Genomic DNA, 17,663 nt, shown 5'->3' on the forward strand with positions numbered 1-17,663 from the left:
AATCAAATAGATTTTGGGCAAAGAATTTGTCGCAAAATTTGCCGATAATTACTGTTGGATTTTACAATCTAATAGTAATAATTATTGCCGACGGTTATACCGTCGGATTGTTTTGGACGATAAATTTATCGATAAATATCTTATTGATCAATTATTTTTGTTATTCCGTGAATAAATCCAAGAGTATTCAATATTTTTTGTTAGTGAAAAAATAATAGTCATTTTTGCTAGCCTCATGATAACTCGGGAGGCGAAATTGGTGGTTTAATAAACATTTATAAGTTTATAATTGCTTCTTATTTAATAAATCATGTGAAATTAGTTTATTTATTTTATACTTTATTAATTGAAAACTCGTTTGCATTATCATAAAATATTAAAATTAATAAAACAGTTTTGAAATTATTTGTTTATATTATTTGGTATTTCATAGTTAAATTTCTTTAAGTAAAATCATTATAGTTTAAAATAATTAGTTTGTGCTTCTAAATATCAACTTAAAAAATATTGTTCATAATTATAATATGAAATTAAGCGATTAAGATCTTTTAAAGTGAAAAAGTAATATAGTGATAAAGTAATCGGTTAGTCCTGCTTAAATTAAAATAACGACGTTCACATAGATTGAAAATTATAAATTCAATAGTGATTAATCTCTTTAATTTATTAATTATTACTTTATCAATTTTTTTACTTCAGAATATCTAAATTCAAAATAAAGATAGAAATAAATAAAAATAGAAAAATGGATCTTTGATGGTATTTAAAGAAAAGGAAAGCTAAATATATTCAATGAAGAATGATTTACAAAACTACTATAACCACCAAAGAAAAAAAAAGGGACCATTTAACAACTTAATACTATGACCTCCCATTATCACAAAGAAGCTCTGCCAATGCATACAGCAAAGTACAATATAGATATAATTTGCTAAACAACATTAAATAACTGAATAGAATAACACTCAGAATTATCAAGTAAGTGGTATATATTGGCAACAAATATACATTAACAATCCTAAGAAGATCAAACAAAAATATGTGTTTGAAAGTGCTAATGTACTAACAACTCAGCTACCAAAACATGTCCATAATATGCCTTAGAAGACCGTTGATGAATATGTTCATCTAGGTTTCAACAATGAGACAGATGCTTCATTTATGGAAGAAGTAGTATCCCTTCTTTCACGATCGGTAGATACTTCATGTATCAAGAAACCAGGTTCCTTTGGTTGTGGCAGTGTGTTCTCATTGTTCAACATCTTAACCACCGATGTAATTGTTGGTCTATCATCCGGATGCCGTTGCAAACATAAAAGACCAATATGAATGCAACGAAACATTTCTGTTGGAACAATAAATGATGATGAATCCCTTAAACATTCATCAATCAATTCGTTTAAGTTGCCTTCATTCCACAACCGCCATGCCTATAATAACACAATTCAATCACTTGTTACTTACATCAACTTCATAATTATAATAACGGAAATTAAAATGGCTAATTAATTGACTTACATGCGCCATGAGATTATAAGTATTGCCAGAATAGGTAAGTCCTTTATTTTTCTTTCCACTTATAATCTCTAACAGTAGTATACCAAAGCTAAATACATCCGATTTTGTGGAGAACAAGCCATCAATAGCATATTCTGGAGCCATATAACCACTAAAAACAATAACAACATGATTAGTTTGATTTTCAATCATTGCATAATAGAGAAAATTATATAATCAAAGAACGTACTATGTTCCAACAATTCTATTCGTATTCCCTTCATCTTGATCTCCCCTGCGCAATCTTGCCATGCCAAAGTCCGAAATCTTTGCATTCATATTCTGGTCTAATAAAATATTACTTGCTTTAAGATCTCTGTGTATAATTCTTAATCTGGAATCTTGATGAAGGTAGAGAAGCCCTCGAGCAACTGCACAAATGATGTCAAAGCGCTTGCTCCAATCCAAAATTTTGCTTTGAGTTGGATCTGATATATGATTGTCCATCATTGATGTTAGTTCTTTGGCGAAAGATAACGGGACAGAACACTAGAAGGAACTATAAAATAAAGAAGTTTAGGTTTTGAAAAGAAATTAAATATATATGTGCACTAACCAAAAAGAAACAAGTCTAGACTATTGTTAGACATGTATTCATAAACTAGCATTTTCTCATCTCCTTCAATGCAGCATCCAAGAACCCTGACAAGATTCCGATGTTGAAGTTTAGCACACAGTATTACTTCATTCTTAAATTCAATCATTCCTTGTGTAGAACTTCCTGAAAGTCGTTTAACTGCAATTTCTTGTCCAGTTGCAAGTGCACCCTGTATTTTCATAGTACAAGCAAGATTGGAAGCTAATTCATTTTTATAAAATTATTCATGCCTTATATTTTACAATGGTAAAAGCTTACATCTATTTTGGCTTCACGTGAGTTAATAGTTGAGAACTGTTAGATGATAATTTGGTTAAATATATCAATTCATTTAATGATTTTCGATTATCAACTTTGCATTATAACAACTGCATATGAGTCTCTAATTTTTACTATTGGATGACTTAGGACTCCTAATAATTTTTTTTGTATTTACCTTGTATACTGGCCCATATCCTCCTTCTCCAATTTTATTGTCGATTGAGAAGTTATTAGTGGCCTTCACTATTGTATCAAGGTCGTAGATGGGAAGCTCTAAATCTTCTTGTGTTCTTTCCTCTTTATTTTCTTCTGGCATGGTTTTCTCTTTATAAAAGAAAATCATCATCAAGGAAAATCAAGATTATGTGAGCTCTACGTTATTCCAAATGTTCAACTGGGTATGGATATGATATATTGTATATATTAATTAATTAAACAAATATATTAAAAAGAAAACAAATTAAAGAAAAGTTTACCTTGACGTTTCTTTCGGATTCTATAATAAACGCAGAAGATTAGAAGTAGCGCACAGAGTACTATTGGAAGTGTGATAGAAAGTGCTAACACGATAGTCTTCTTTTTGGAATCTGCATTAAACGAAAGTATTTGATAAAAAAAAAATTAGTCCAAAACAATCGATTTATTTTATTTAACATTTATTAATTATTATAATAATTAATAAATATTAAATAAAATAAATTATAACTGTTATTTTTTATTTTTCTAGCATTACTGTTATTTATGATAAAAATTTGTAAAATCTCTTAGTTTGATAAGAGATGTGTTATTTAGCAAGAAGGTTATGTGCGAAACACAAAAGTTTTTGTATAATTTCAGACTTTATAAAACTAATTAATCAATATTTTAAAATTGACAAAATGACTTCAAAAGAACAAGCAAATGACAAAATTTCTAAAATATATGGTATTTTCTAAAACAATTATATTATGTATAAAACAAAAGTCAATTATTAATATTAAAATATAAAATATACGTTAAAAATATAAAAAATTATACATATTAAATATATTATGATCGAATTTTTGGATGCACATAATATTTTTATTATTCAAATGGTTTAATTATATAGAGAAATAATGTTAAAGAATTATTAGAATTTATTATTTTTGGTTAGTAATTAATCAATAATATTTAAAAATATAGACTAAAAATATATTATTAAATTATTAGATTATAGAAATTAAACTAATAATTAAAAATATTGACAAAAAATATTAAATTCTACTTACCTTTTAATTTTTTTCAGTTATATAAAGAAGTTGTTATTAAGCAGTTGAATTTATTTATAATTGAAATAGTTTTTAGAGAATCGTAGTTTTTTTAATCTTTTCGATTCTTTTTGTTAATTTCAAAATCTTTTAAGATCTATTCTAATGGCTAACTCTTTTCTTAATAAAATATTTGTATATTCTCAAATGAAGTAGAATAATGTTACTTTAGGATAAATATTATGATTTGACTAAAACGAAAATAACATTTTAGTTCAATCAATCTCTTTCATATTTGTTTTAGTTAGTATCTAACTCTTCTCTTAATTACTTATTAATATTCTCACATAAAGTAAAATAATATTATTTTAGAATAAAATATTATGATTTGACAATAAAAAAAGGTGCCATTTTACTTTCAAAGTTTAACAAATTAAAATATAACACTCCAAATGTCATTTTTTATTGATTTATCATAACTATACTCTATTATGACATATAAAAATGCTACTTTAAAAGATTTTCGAATATAATAAAAAATTAATTCAAAGTAAGCAATCCAAAATTATCTTATTTTATATTTTTTAATTATTAAATTTGTGGTAGAAAAAGGTACTTTTCATGTAATTAGCATCTATGCATTATAAGTGAGTTCGGATGAGCAACACAAAATAAGGTTTTGGGAGGATCTAGAGAGTTTGGTCTAAGATATATTTTCGGGAGATAAATTTTTTTTTTTAGGAGAAAATTTAAATGGTCATATTAGAAAAGAAGTGACTGGGTATAGAAGTATTCATAGAGGCCATGGTTTTGGGGTAGTCAATACCGAGGGTAAAACTATTTTCGACTTTTTCTCAACCTTTGATCTTCTCATCGCAAATACATGTTTTAAAAAAGGAGACGAACATCTTATAACCTATAAGAGTGGCACAACAAGCTCTCAAATCGACTTCTTGTTGAGGAGAGTCGACGAAAATTTTGCATTAATTGTAAAATTATTCCGGAAGAGAGTTTAACAACACAACATAGGATGCTCGTAATGAATTTTCATATTGAGCAAAAGTTGAGAAAAAGGAATCATACGAAGAACCCAATGACGAGGTGGTAGCGGATGAAAGGTGAGGAACAAAGAAACTTCCTAAGACGGGTAGGAGAAGAGACAAAGTTGGATGGAAATGGAAGCGCGGAGGAGATGTGAAGGGAGATGGCAAAAGTTATTAGAAGAACAGCAAAAGAAAGTTTTGGTGAATCTAAAGGGATGGGACCAAGAGACAAGGAGTCCTGGTGGTGGAATGCGAGTGTACAAGAAAAGATAAAGGTAAAAAGGGAATGCTTTAAGGAGTAATCTTTGTGCTGCAATACAGATAATTGAAAAAAATATAAGGCAGCTAAGAAAGAGACAAAAGTGGATGTAAGTGAAGAAAGAACAAGAACATATGGTCTCTACCAGTCTTTAGGCATGAAGAAAGGAGAAAAAGGTATATATAGAATCGTAAAGAGCCGTGAAAGAAGAACGAGAGATTTGAATAATGTTAAGTGCATAAAGGATAAAGACAGAGAGGTTTTGGCTCAAGAAAAGAAGATTAATGAAAGGTGGAAGAGCTACTTCTACGAGTTATTTAATGAAGGATAGAAGACTCTTCTGGCCTTGGTCGGTTATGCACGAGGGAAGAAGATCAAAACTTCAACTACTATCGAAGGATTCGAGACTTTGAGGTAAAAGAGGCTCTAAAGCGGATGGAAAATGACAAGGCAGTAGGACCCGATAATATTCCGATTGAAGTTTGAAAGGGCCTTGGAGAGAAAGGTATTAGTTGGTTAACCAAGCTTTTTAATGAGATTTTAAGGTCAAAGAAGATTCCAAATAATTGGAGAAAGAGCACCTTAGTACCTATTTACAAGAATAATAAAGAGGATATAAAAAGTTGCGGAAACTATAGAGGGATCAAACTCATGAGCCATACCATGAAGTTATGGAAAAATGTGATAAAACGGAGGTTGAGACAAGTGACACAAGTAACAGAGAATCAATTTAGTTTTATGCCAGGCAGATCTACCACTGAAGCGATATACCTGTTAAGAATGATGATGGAGAGGTATCATAGTAATAAAAGGAATCTACATATATGGTGTTTATTAATTTGGAAAAAGCATATTATAGAGTGCCAAGAGAAGTCTTATTGAAGATTTTAGAAAGGAAGAGAATAAGGATCGCATATATTCGTGCAATTAAAGACATATATGATGGGGCTACAACTAGTGTGAAGACTCAAGATGGTGTGACAGAGAAATTTTCTATTGGTATAGGATTACACCAAGGATCATCCTTAAGTTCATACCTTTTCACATTAGTCTTGGAAGTACTCACAAAGAATATCCAAGAGCTTATGTCATGGTGCATGCTTTTTACCGATGATATCGTTCTTATGGGAGAGTCAATGGAAGACCTAAATAAGAAGTTAGATTTATGGAGAGAAGCTCTAGAAGTGTAAAGTCTGCGCATAAGCCTTAGCAAGACGGAGTATATGGAATGTAAGTTCGCCAGTCGAAGGGGAGATCCTAATACAGAGGTGAAGATTGAAGAAAACATCTTATGAAAAGTTAAAAGTTTTAAGTATCTTGGGTGTATCATATAGGATTATAGAGAGATTAAATATGATGTAAATCATAGGATCCAAACAGGTTGGTTAAAATGTGGTGGAGTACGTCTGGTTTTATATATGACAAAAAAGTGTCTTTAAAACTTAAAGGTAAAGTCTCGCACTACTATCAGACTGGTTATGCTTTATGGTACAGAGTGTTGGGCGGCCAAAGAGGAGCACGAACATAAGTTAAGTGTGATAAAAATGAAGATGTTGAGATGGATGAGTGGGCCATATGCGATTGGATAGAATAAGGAACGAATACATAAGAGAGAGAGTTGGAGTAGTATCTATTGTGGAAAAGATGATAGAATCGCATCTCAAGTGGTTTCGACATATGAGAAGAAGACCGACAGAGCACCCAGTCAAGAGGGTGGATGAGATGGAAGATAGACAAGAGGTGAAAGGCAGAAGAAGATTTAGGAATTCCATTCATGAAGTGGTCAAATGAGATCTACATGTAAAGGTCTCTCTGTAGACATGATACATGATAGAGCTCAATGACGTTGTTTGATTTATGTAGCCGAGCCCATCTAGTAGGATAAGGCTTTGTTTGATTTATGTAGTCGAGCCCATCTAGTAGGACAAGACTTTGTTATTATTGTTGTTGTTGTATTACTTATATAATTAAATAATAATAAATATAATTATAAATATTATATAAATAAAATTATAAATATTAAAATAAATAAAATTACTTTAGATTATTTACTCCCAAGGTTTCCGATTTACTTTATACTTTCAACATAATTTTTTTTCTTAAAAACAAAAAACAAGATCTATTTTAGATACGGCTTAATTTAATAAGAATAGGTAGAGGAAAAGAGTGATGTATACCTGTATGAGCCATTCTGACATACAATTCCTGTCCTCCATCAGAAAGTCTCAGATCAAAAAGATCACCGTACCAAATAACACAGCCACTACCACCACTCGCATTTAACGTCGTATAAGCCGTACAAGAGCAATTCCCCATGCATTTGGATTCACAATCCTCAAGCTTCATATTTCTATCAACCCAAGAATGCGTAGTATCCGGCAATTTCAACCCAGAAATCTTCCGAAACCCATCTTTACCTTTCACCTTACAACTCCACGGGTCACTCCGCACGCAACCCTGTGTGTAATCGAGTGTATCCCAACCCTGTTGGGATTTGGGTTCGAATCCTTCCAAACAGTCACAATTGGGTGAGTGATTCGAAATGCAATACCCGAATGGGCCGCAAGTATTGTAATAATCGCAAGAATCTCCGGGCACTGTTTGGAAGGGCTTCCATTTGTTCTCTTCTTGAACCCACACGATTCGTTGACGAACGTTTAGGGTTTGGTTTACAAAAGTGATTGTAATCATGGAAGTGCCTTGTATGAGAGTGTATGAGTAGTAGACCTCGCTTGTGGTGTTCACCATGTTTTGAATAACCAGTTGAGTGCCTCTCCATAAGGGTGCTCCACTGAATCCAAGCCCCACCCAAGGTCCACTCCTGTGGTACTTCTCTGACCCTTTCCACAGCACCTGAGTTGCAACCATAACTTTCATTTAGTTAGAGGAATTTAGATCTCTGTAGCCACCAAGTTAGTAAACTGGGTCATGAAATGTATGTTCTATATATGATCTTAATTGAAGAGTGATTCACTTTCACTTTACTACTTTATTAATTTTTTTATGTTAGAAGATGTTGATCCAAGTTAGAGAATAAAATATCAATTCTGTTATGTTATCAACAACCCATTTCTGTCAACTCTTATTTATAACTATGTTTAATGAAAGTATTTTTGTAGATGTGTCTGATAAAAATGTCTTTTTTTATGATTGAGTCTAATAAAAATATCTTTATAGATATATTTTTTTTATGTGTCTCTTTATACATAATTATTGTTGACAATAACTATTATTAGTACCCTATACTTTTCCATAAAATATATATAGTTTTAGAATATTTTTGTTGTGTGATAGGTGCTTTATCCATAAAATATATATAGTTTTAAAACATTTTTGTTGTATGATAGGTGCTTTATGAGGAAGTAATATGAGAATGTATAAAAAATAATTTTTAATTAGTTAATATTAGTTAAATTTTTTAAATTTATAATTTAATATTTAAAATGTGATTTTATTATTTAGATTTTAGTAAAATTTAATATTAATATGAATAAAATAATTTATAAAAAATTAATTAATATTAACTAGAAATAATTGGGCTCCCTAATATTACTCTTTTAATAATTAAGTCTAAGTTAGTTTAATAACTCATTAGTCCAAAACTATTTCAACAAAAAAACCATTCACATTATGTAAGCATGAATCATGTATGCATTTTCTAATTTCTATAACTACTTCCTCGTTCCATCCTGGTTTGGTGTTACAGATAGGTTCATTAATGGTGTTTAGAAGATCCTTTAATTATTGAGTATGGACAAATTAAAATAAAAAAAAAAATTGTGTTGACCTTCAAAATATATTTATATGTTTTTCTTCAAAATTTATGTGTTTATGGTAAACATATTTCTGCATTTAATTGATTTTTTTTTTTTTGTATTTCACCAAGAAAAAAGAAAAATTACCAAAAAATTGATAAAGAAAAAAAAATTATTACATCACCTTAGTTTAATATATTATTCTCCCTAAAGGCCTAAATTATTCTTTCCTACACATTTTTCACATAATCATCATATTTTGGAGTGAGATCATACGAAGTGTATTTTCCTTAATTATTATAGTTACAGTTTACCTTAAAAAAATTGTTTTTTAGTAAAAAAAATTTGTGTTTATTTTTGTTATTTAAGTCTTTTTTCCTTCTTATTTTTTTTATTTTTTTTAATAAATTAAAAAAAACACATAAAAAAGAGAAGGTGAAAGTGAAGAAAGAGAAGGATAGTTAAGAGAAAGAAACAAATAAAGAAGAATGAAGAGATTGATGATGAGATATAAAGGAGGGTGGAGAAAAAAGAAAATAAAAAAAGAGCAGAGAAGATGGAGAAGACTACGAAAAATTTGAGTAAAGAGAAAAATATATATGATTAAAGATATTTAATTGGAGTTGGTTTATAAATATTTTTGAGAGTAATGTGATAAATAAATTTTAAGGATTTATTTTTTGGATAGATTAATCTCTAAAAAAAAGTATCAATTTTTTAAAATAATAGATGTGGATACACATTACAAGAAACACCATTAAAATTGACAGCTAAATCGATCGACGGCGAAAGTTGTCGCTTTTAAATGTGTCGATTTTTTAAATATCTAATAAAATCGATGGCTTGTCATATTATCGATAAATTTTTAATAAAATTGACAACTACTTTGTTGATAATATGAATTTAAGATTTTTACATATTTAATAAAAAAGACACTTTAATTGTTGATAATATTATCTAAAATCGACGACATATTTGTCGATATTTAATTTATTAAAATTGACACATTAGCTGTCGATTTAATTATTGAAGTACCGATCGACAAGTTCTTCGTCTATATTAGATTAAAAAAGCGACATCATTGCCATCCTTTTTTTGTCTATAATTAAAAAAGCAACGATGTTGCCGTCGATTTTAATAGCCATAAATTTTTTATTATTTTTTTTCATTTAAAAATAATAGACAATTAATACAAATAAAATTTTAAATAAAGAAATAAAATTTATGCTAAATATTATTAGATAATGAGGCAAATAAAATTTTAAATATAAAAATAAAATTATACTAAATATTAGATAAAAAATTTACAAATTTATCAAGATAATAAATAATTCTCTAACATAAAGATTCAAAACAAGATAAATAATTAAACTTAGATTTATATTTATCTAAATCGTAATTCATTAATAATACAAAATATTTAAAGAAATCATTAATAATACAAAATATTTAAAGAAAAGCTATTCTCATCCACTGTTTCGCTGACAATGTGATGATAATTTTAATGTCACTAAAATAATGGATGACATGGCTGTCAATTTTAATATTTTATTTTTAATTATTTTTAAATTTTATCGACAATAAGCCGTTGAAAAATATCGACAAAAAAGCTGGCCGTCGATTGTTTGCGTCGAAAAAAATAATATTTTTTATAATGACACTATCTTTAAATTAGTCCCTATAATTAAAGTAGAAAGTCTTAATTTAAACTAACTTATTCACATTTGTTATTTTAAAACACTTTGTTAGTACTTTTTTTCTTCAAGGATTAGTCTGTCTAAAAACTAAATTCTCAAAAATTTATGTCACCTTACTACTTTTCTTTTGTCATCCATTATTTTGTATTTTCAAATTGAAGTCAACACGATTTATTAATAAATTATTATTTATAGTATTACCTTAAATTTCTTTAACAAATAAAAGGGTTGACTAATAATAGAAAAGGAGAGACATGACATACAATTTATTTATTTAGAAAACAAAGTTCTTACCACCATGATTATAAACTTGCATATTATTTTACATTCTTATTGTAAATAAAATAAAAATCCATAAATGATTTCTCATCATCAATAAGTTAGTTAAAACAAGTTTGTTGGCTACAGAATGGCTAAAAAATATTAACTAGTCACTTAAACTTTATCTTTTGTTTCTATGTAAAATATATATATATATATATATATATATATATATATACTACTTTATAAATACTACATCACTCAAATTTTCTTGATAAATATGGATGTAATAGTTACAGTATTATTGAAAATAGCATATACTTAAAATTTTAGTTAAAAAAAAATATATATATATATAAAAAGTGACTATATAAATATATAATAATTAATAGTTAAGACTTAGTAGATTATTTGATATGATTAATTAAATAAAAATTCACATATAAATTTAATAATTAAAAATTATTAAATAATAATTTTAGTTAAATTTATCAAATTATCTAATAATTTTTAAATATTAACTTCATATAAAATAATTTCGCGGAGTAGTGATTGTAAAGAAAATGAAAGTAACTGGACGTAGGAAATTAAAGTACCAATTCAGGGTCGCTAGTAAGCTCCATGGCCCAAGAAAGGTTCCCAGTGGATGGATCGTCCCAGTTCTTCCAAGCGGTAAGCTTCCTTTCCAGACCACTTTTCAAGTCATATCCAAGCTTCATTCCTGGTAACAACGTATCACATGGATAATCAAAACTCTGCCATAATAACCTCTCTTCATCTTCACTATCATCTCTAACTACTAAATTTCCACTGTCCAAGAGCTGCGCAACCGGATTCTTAGTCGCCTTCGTCGTCGAGTTTGCTGACCAAACAACCGTCTGATTCTTTGCCAAAAGAACAAGATTCCCCTCTTTGCTTATGCGAAGTACGACGGAGTTGTCTTTGATTGGATCGTCGCGGTTTGCGACCCAAACTACTCTTCTAACTGAAATCTTCTTGTACCATATTCCTATGTAACGGTTTGTGGAACTGCCTGGGTTGAAGAAACTCAGCTCAAAGGTTCCACTCTTGGAAGTTATCGTGCTACCATCATCATGAAGTGGTGCAGATTGTGTTATGGTATCGTTTGCTGAAGAAATTTGATGGAAGAACAAGAATGATAGAGTGAAAAGAAGGATGGGTAGAATTGTCATTCTCTTTCACTTAATGGCTTCTCACAGTTACAACAACTGACAGTTTTATTTTTATGCCTATTATAAGTAGGATTAGGGATGTTTGGAGTAGACATGTTGAATCATATTCAAAGCTTGACTTTGACTTTTATATTTTTTTATTGCCATTTAATATGTCTTACATTGAATGTATTTCATATAACTCATTTGACAATGATAAAGAAAACTAATAAATAAAATGTGTATTAACTTTATGAAATAAATATTATGCACAATTATTTTTTTTCACGTTATTGAAGACTTTGAGAAGCTGAAGGCATAAACTAAGGAAAATTATATGATTTAGAAGAACTGAAGAGGACGTAACTGAGTGCTGATTTAAGAAATATGTTAAGCCACAATAATATACAGCCAAGACACCGTTATTCTAGATAAAAAAAGTATTTCATGATGGAGAATAAAAAATAGTTTACGGCCTATCTACGCTCGTTTAGTATCTAATTCTAAGCTTAATAACGTGAGGCGAACGGCATCCAAAGTAAAAGGAACACATTATTGTTTTTCATCATAGCAGCCACATATTTTATTCATGACATAGTCGAAAATCGGAGGCTATAGCATATTATCTTTAACAATGTCATGAATGCGTGATGGTCCATGGCCAACGACTACTAGCAATTATTCAACAATAATAATTTACGCGGCTGAGTTTATTAAAAAACATAAAAACATATAAAAAATGATACAAACATTAAAAAAATTAGACTTTAATATTGTTCCGAAAATTATCTACGATTGGTATAACTTGGGTCTAAACATAAGGTCCAAATTTCTTCTAAATCCGTCCGAATTTTTTGAGTGAGAATGGATGGTAGTATCTTTAAAGGATTCCGATACTTTATTTAGCAAAAAATTTAGACGGATTTAATAAATTAGGTTTGAGAAGATTTTAGACGGCTTTGATGAATTAGGTTTGAGAAATACAGTGAAGGGATATTTATATAATCGGGGTGAGAGGTTGACCTATAACTCCTCCACCTATAGTGGTGAGTAGTTACTTCCTATTTCTTAGGGGAAGCTGTTATTCCATATTTAAAACGAGGGACGAGATTATAGGCACACACGTTGGTGTAGTTGGGAGAATTTTTCGTTGTTAAGTCGGGTCGGATAACTTAAAAAAGGATCTTCTAGACCTCTTTTTATAGACTGAGCTTATTTATTTTAGGTATGACTTTAATTGCGGGACAGGGTATGAACAGTATCTCTACTCGAGATTGAGTTTATGCAAGTCGGGCTCTAGCAACCAAATAGTTTCTTGGTAATTGTACAACATTTAAAGCATGCTGATTTTACCTCTTTGTCCCTATTCATAACTATAAGTTTGGTTCTTCTTTTCTTTCATCTTCTTCACACAAAATTTTACACAAAAATTCTTCTCATTTCACTAAAACCGCTCCCTTCAAAGTTTCTTTCTTTTTCTTTTGTCAGAGAGACTTCATTTACACTACCTTGCTTTTCATTGTATTTTTTTGTTTTCAAGAACTTCTTTTCATTACTACTTTGGTGCTTCCAAAATTTTCTGGGTGTTCTTTCTTGCTACTCTCATTCCCAGGTTAGAATTTTTTTTCGTTCTTCTCCTTCATGCCTTAGCTTGTTGTCTTGCTCTTTGTAATTTTCTTGTATTTCTAGAAATTTTTTATTGTGCAGTTTTATTACTTGTCTGTAAATTTCTGAATGCTTTTATGTAAATGTTGAAACACTATGTGACTCCATAAAAACATTGGTTAAAAGTACGCTACAATTGGTATTTAATTAGACTTTGTTATGGTAGATGGTTGATGGTTTGTCACTATGCATGATCTTTTGGAGCTTTTGTTGCTCTTGAGTGGTGCTGTTATTGCCTCTAATGATAGTGCCAATAAATATTTCTGGATTTAAGCCTTTTTTAATTTGTGCTATTGTTAGGAATGGCAAGAGTTGCTCTGATTATTCATCGTTGAAGATGGCCCAACCTGTTTGATTTTTAACCGACCTCTGAATTTTATATGTATAATTACTTTTCTTTCTGTAGGTATACACCCATATGTTTCGATCTGTAATTCAAATAATGCCTATAATTCCTACCGATTTAGATTGGATAAATAGCATAGTATTAGCAGCTGTGTCGGTGATGGATAAGGAAACCTTAGAAAACTTCCGCCTTAAGTACCCTATCTGTAAGAAACAAGAGGCTAAAGAAAATTACGTTTTTTTTTATCTAAAGAAAACTAAACTTTACTAGCTCCTGATCCGGAAGAATTTGTTATGCATGACTTAACAAATCAGAACCATATTTTCTTTTTATGTATGAATGCCTTTTTCTTAAACTAGGCATGAGAATCCCTTTTACCAACTTCGAGCAAGATGTATTGTTGTCTTCTCGGGTTGTTCCTACTCAATTATATCCGAATTTTTGGGACTTTATGAAAATCTATTAATTAGATAGTCGTGTGCTTGACCTTCTCATGACTCTTTAAATTTTCTTTTATTTGTTCTAATTGACTAGACCTTTTAGCTCAAAAAAGCAATAGTGGACCTCTTTTCAAGCTATTCAGGGTAGAAAAGTATTTTCTATTTTTGAAGAGTCTTTCCATGACTTCAAAAATTATTACTTCAAAATCCAACCTCGGGAGGATGTCTGACCTTTTTACATTAGTGGCAAATCCCAATATATGTTCTGCTTGTACTGGGAAGAAAAGTCAATAGTTGTAAAGTATGACTTCGAGGATCTTGATGAAGAGGAGCAATTGATCGTAACTTTATTTCAAGAGTGTTGGAGTCGAGCTCCTAAACTCAACACCAAAATCCTTTTGGTAGCTAAACTGAGTTATGTCTTGACAAAGTTAGGTATATAGTTTTATTTTGTAGATAGCTTTCTTATATATAACTTCTGCATTTACGTAATCACTTCTTGATTTTTTGTAGAAAAAATGGTCAACAACTCAAACACCTACAGAAAGCTCAAACAGGTAAAGAAAACATTGCAGCTCGTCAGTCCCAGCAGTTGGAGGCTGAGAAGTCGGGTGGTAACTCAACTCCTCCTCCCAACTCTGGCTCGACCTCTTATCAAGCGGGCAAGTATGCACAACCCCCTCCTCTTTTGCAAGAGACTTTTCCTCCTCGGGTGATCCCTCTAGTGCCCCCTTTCTCTAAGCCCTCAAAAGAATCAAAGTCTAGAGCTTCTCGTAATAAGAGGAAAACTCCTTCTAACAAATACGAGAGCATCTTTCATTAAGGGTTTGACGCTCTTGGATTTAATGAAGAGTTTATTATTCCTGATATATATCACTACAACAAATTCGGGATGAGGCAACCCTTTGAAAACGTTGCCTATAATACAAAAAAGTGTTGCCTTTGATCAAAGGCAACACTTTCTGACAAAACGCAACGTTTTTTGGGGGGTTGGCTATATGGCCGTTACCTTTGCTCTAAGGCAACGCTTTTATGTATCAAAGGGAACCCTTTTTATGGCAACCTTCAAAAAACGTTGCCTTTTCTACAAAAAAGGCAACTCTACGAAAGGGTTGCCTTAGAGCACCCAAAGACAACACTTTAGATAAGACTTTATGTCAACATTTTCTACGAGTTGTATTTTCTAATATATAAAGCAACACTTGTCCAGATTTTTTTTAAGTTGCCTTTTCATATACCTAAAGCAACACTTGTCCAAATTTTATAAGTTGCCTTTTTCATATGCTTATAGCAACACTTGTCCAGATTTTTTTAAGTTGCCTTTTTTATAGACCTAAAACAACATTTATCTAAATTTATTTATAGTTGTCTTTTTCTAATACCTAAAGTAACACCTTATTGAGTTTTTCTTAGATTCTCTTTTTTTATATCTAAAGCAATATATTTTTTATCTTTATTATATTTATATGATATTTAAAGGAACAATATTTAAATATTTAAATTCAATTTAATCAATATAAGAAGAGAATAAGCTAATAAAAATATATTGCATATATATAGAAAGGTCTTCCAAGTACCAATTAACATACTTGCTAAGTTACCAAGTCAAATAAATGATAAACATAAGTAAACAAAATACATATTTTTCTCATGATGAAATTGAACAAAAAAAAACTAGTTTTTTCATTTGAAACCAAAAAGACTTTGTGCTTCACCATTGTACCAAGAGTCGCCTTTATCTCTTCAGAAAAATTCATCCAACCATAAGAAAGTCGCAGTCAAATCTAAATGGACAAAAAAATTATAGTCAAAACATTAGCTTAACAATAACATGTGTATTCAAGTGTTACAACAATAGTAGCAACTAAAACAGCAACCACGACAACCACCATGACAGCCATTAAACAGCCATAAAATAGCAACCATGACAGCCACATTACAACCATAAAGTAGCAAATAAACCAGCAACCATGACAGCCATAAAACAGCCATAAAACAACAACTAAAACAACAACCAAAACAACCATAAAACAACAACTAAAACAAGAAAATTATAGACTAACTTACAATAAATTATGGTTCAAAGTGTTTCTTCTTTATTCTTGTCTTGTATCGCTTCCATGCTTCTTGAACACCCGTCATCACCCATAGCTTTGAGAATTTTGGAAGAATGAACTTTGACTACAAACACATCAATTTTATCATATCATATGAATAAAAAGATTATAAACATATGGCATAACATAAAAATAAGTGGAGATTACATTAATATACTTCCATATGTGTTTTTTGATTTGCCTAGGCACAACTTTCTAATTAGTGTACATCAAGGTAATAAAATCACTATTCCTTCCCATTGTTCCAATAAAATTGGTTAATTCCTTCACTCTCTGAGGAGTTGGCCCCACGACTACTCCACGATCAAAAGTCACTTCCTCCCTTTCTTTCCAAGTTCTTGCATAAATCTTTAGGCATCTTGTTCTTCCATGAGTCTTTTAACCTTTGGAGTTTCTAAATTAAAAAATTGAGAAATAGTACAAATTAAAACAAAAAAACAGCCATTATTCATATAGAAAGGGACAGCCGTGAATCATATAAAAGTCTTTTCAAATTAAACAAGTATATGCACATGTTACTATTCATATAGAAAGGGAAGCCGTGAATCAAATATGGATTTGTAAAACAAATAATGATAATTAGAAAATATAAAATAAATAGTAACAAACAAAAGGACATCACCTTCTACATGAGCATCTTCCATAACTTGGTCTGCTTCCACATCAAAATTGTCATTTTCATGTTCATCACTAACATAATCTTCCTCATGGGGATATGAAAATTTCCTCCATCATTTGGGAATGGCCTAGATCTATCATCCTCAGTAATTGGAACTTCAATATGCTCCTCTTCTCTTTCCAAATGAGCTTGATACTTTTTTACTAGCCTTTTCCTCTTTGAAGTTGCTCCATTTTCTATTATGTTGCTGTATAAAAATATTAAACAGACATAAAACAGCACAATGAGGAGCAAATCAAGTAGTGAAACATAATAAAAATTGTCAAATTCTATATCACATAAAACAGCAAAATGAGGAGCAAATCAAGTAGTGAAACATAATCACTAATTTCACTTGATGGTAGGGGCTTCTTTAAAACAGCTACATGGGTAGAGACTGAAATAAAGGCCTTCTTATTGTACAAGGACTAATTTCAACATTGATGATATATATAACAGCTAGATTTATATTTTAACTATAAAAAAGTTTATTTCAAAAGGAACACCATGAATATAGATAGAAAAAAATTGCAGGCTCGCAGAAATATTAGTTCAAAAAGGCAAGATGCCTGTGATTTCAAATGATAACTTCAAAGAACTAGGAC

The 17,663-nt window shown here is 30.1% G+C and overlaps 1 protein-coding gene and 1 long non-coding RNA gene across 2 annotated transcripts; one reads left to right on the forward strand and one right to left on the reverse strand.

Moving 5' to 3' along the window:
• Window positions 1–738: 738 nt before the first annotated feature.
• LOC112754856 (G-type lectin S-receptor-like serine/threonine-protein kinase At4g27290) lies at window positions 739–12,207 on the reverse strand. The gene is made up of 8 exons (XM_025802650.3): window positions 11,257–12,207; window positions 7,125–7,800; window positions 2,893–3,003; window positions 2,592–2,740; window positions 2,114–2,324; window positions 1,748–1,985; window positions 1,519–1,669; window positions 739–1,430 (listed from the first exon to the last, which is right to left on the reverse strand). The coding sequence occupies exons 1-8, from the start codon at window positions 11,851–11,853 to the stop codon at window positions 1,125–1,127; spliced, it is 2,439 nt and encodes an 812-aa protein (XP_025658435.1). The 5' UTR covers window positions 11,854–12,207; the 3' UTR covers window positions 739–1,124.
• An 879-nt stretch (window positions 12,208–13,086) lies between these two features.
• On the forward strand, window positions 13,087–15,563 carry LOC140179846 (uncharacterized). The gene is made up of 3 exons (XR_011873673.1): window positions 13,087–13,444; window positions 13,798–14,718; window positions 14,797–15,563. It is a non-coding gene; the product is annotated as an uncharacterized lncRNA (long non-coding RNA).
• Window positions 15,564–17,663: the final 2,100 nt, after the last annotated feature.

The sequence above is a fragment of the Arachis hypogaea genome, chromosome 16, assembly GCF_003086295.3.
Source record: "Arachis hypogaea cultivar Tifrunner chromosome 16, arahy.Tifrunner.gnm2.J5K5, whole genome shotgun sequence".
Classification (NCBI taxonomy): Eukaryota; Viridiplantae; Streptophyta; class Magnoliopsida; order Fabales; family Fabaceae; genus Arachis; species Arachis hypogaea.

Bases quoted from the DNA above. Each gene is read 5' to 3' on its own strand.
- LOC112754856 (XM_025802650.3), bottom strand. From the start codon at position 11,853: ATGACAATTCTACCCATCCTTCTTTTCACTCTATCATTCTTGTTCTTC. The intron at 7,801-11,256 runs GTACTTTAATTT...GTTGCAACTCAG, and splicing joins TTACTAGCGACCCTGAATTG to GTGCTGTGGAAAGGGTCAGA. The intron at 1,986-2,113 runs GTTAGTGCACAT...ATCATATATCAG, and splicing joins TCTAGACTTGTTTCTTTTTG to ATCCAACTCAAAGCAAAATT.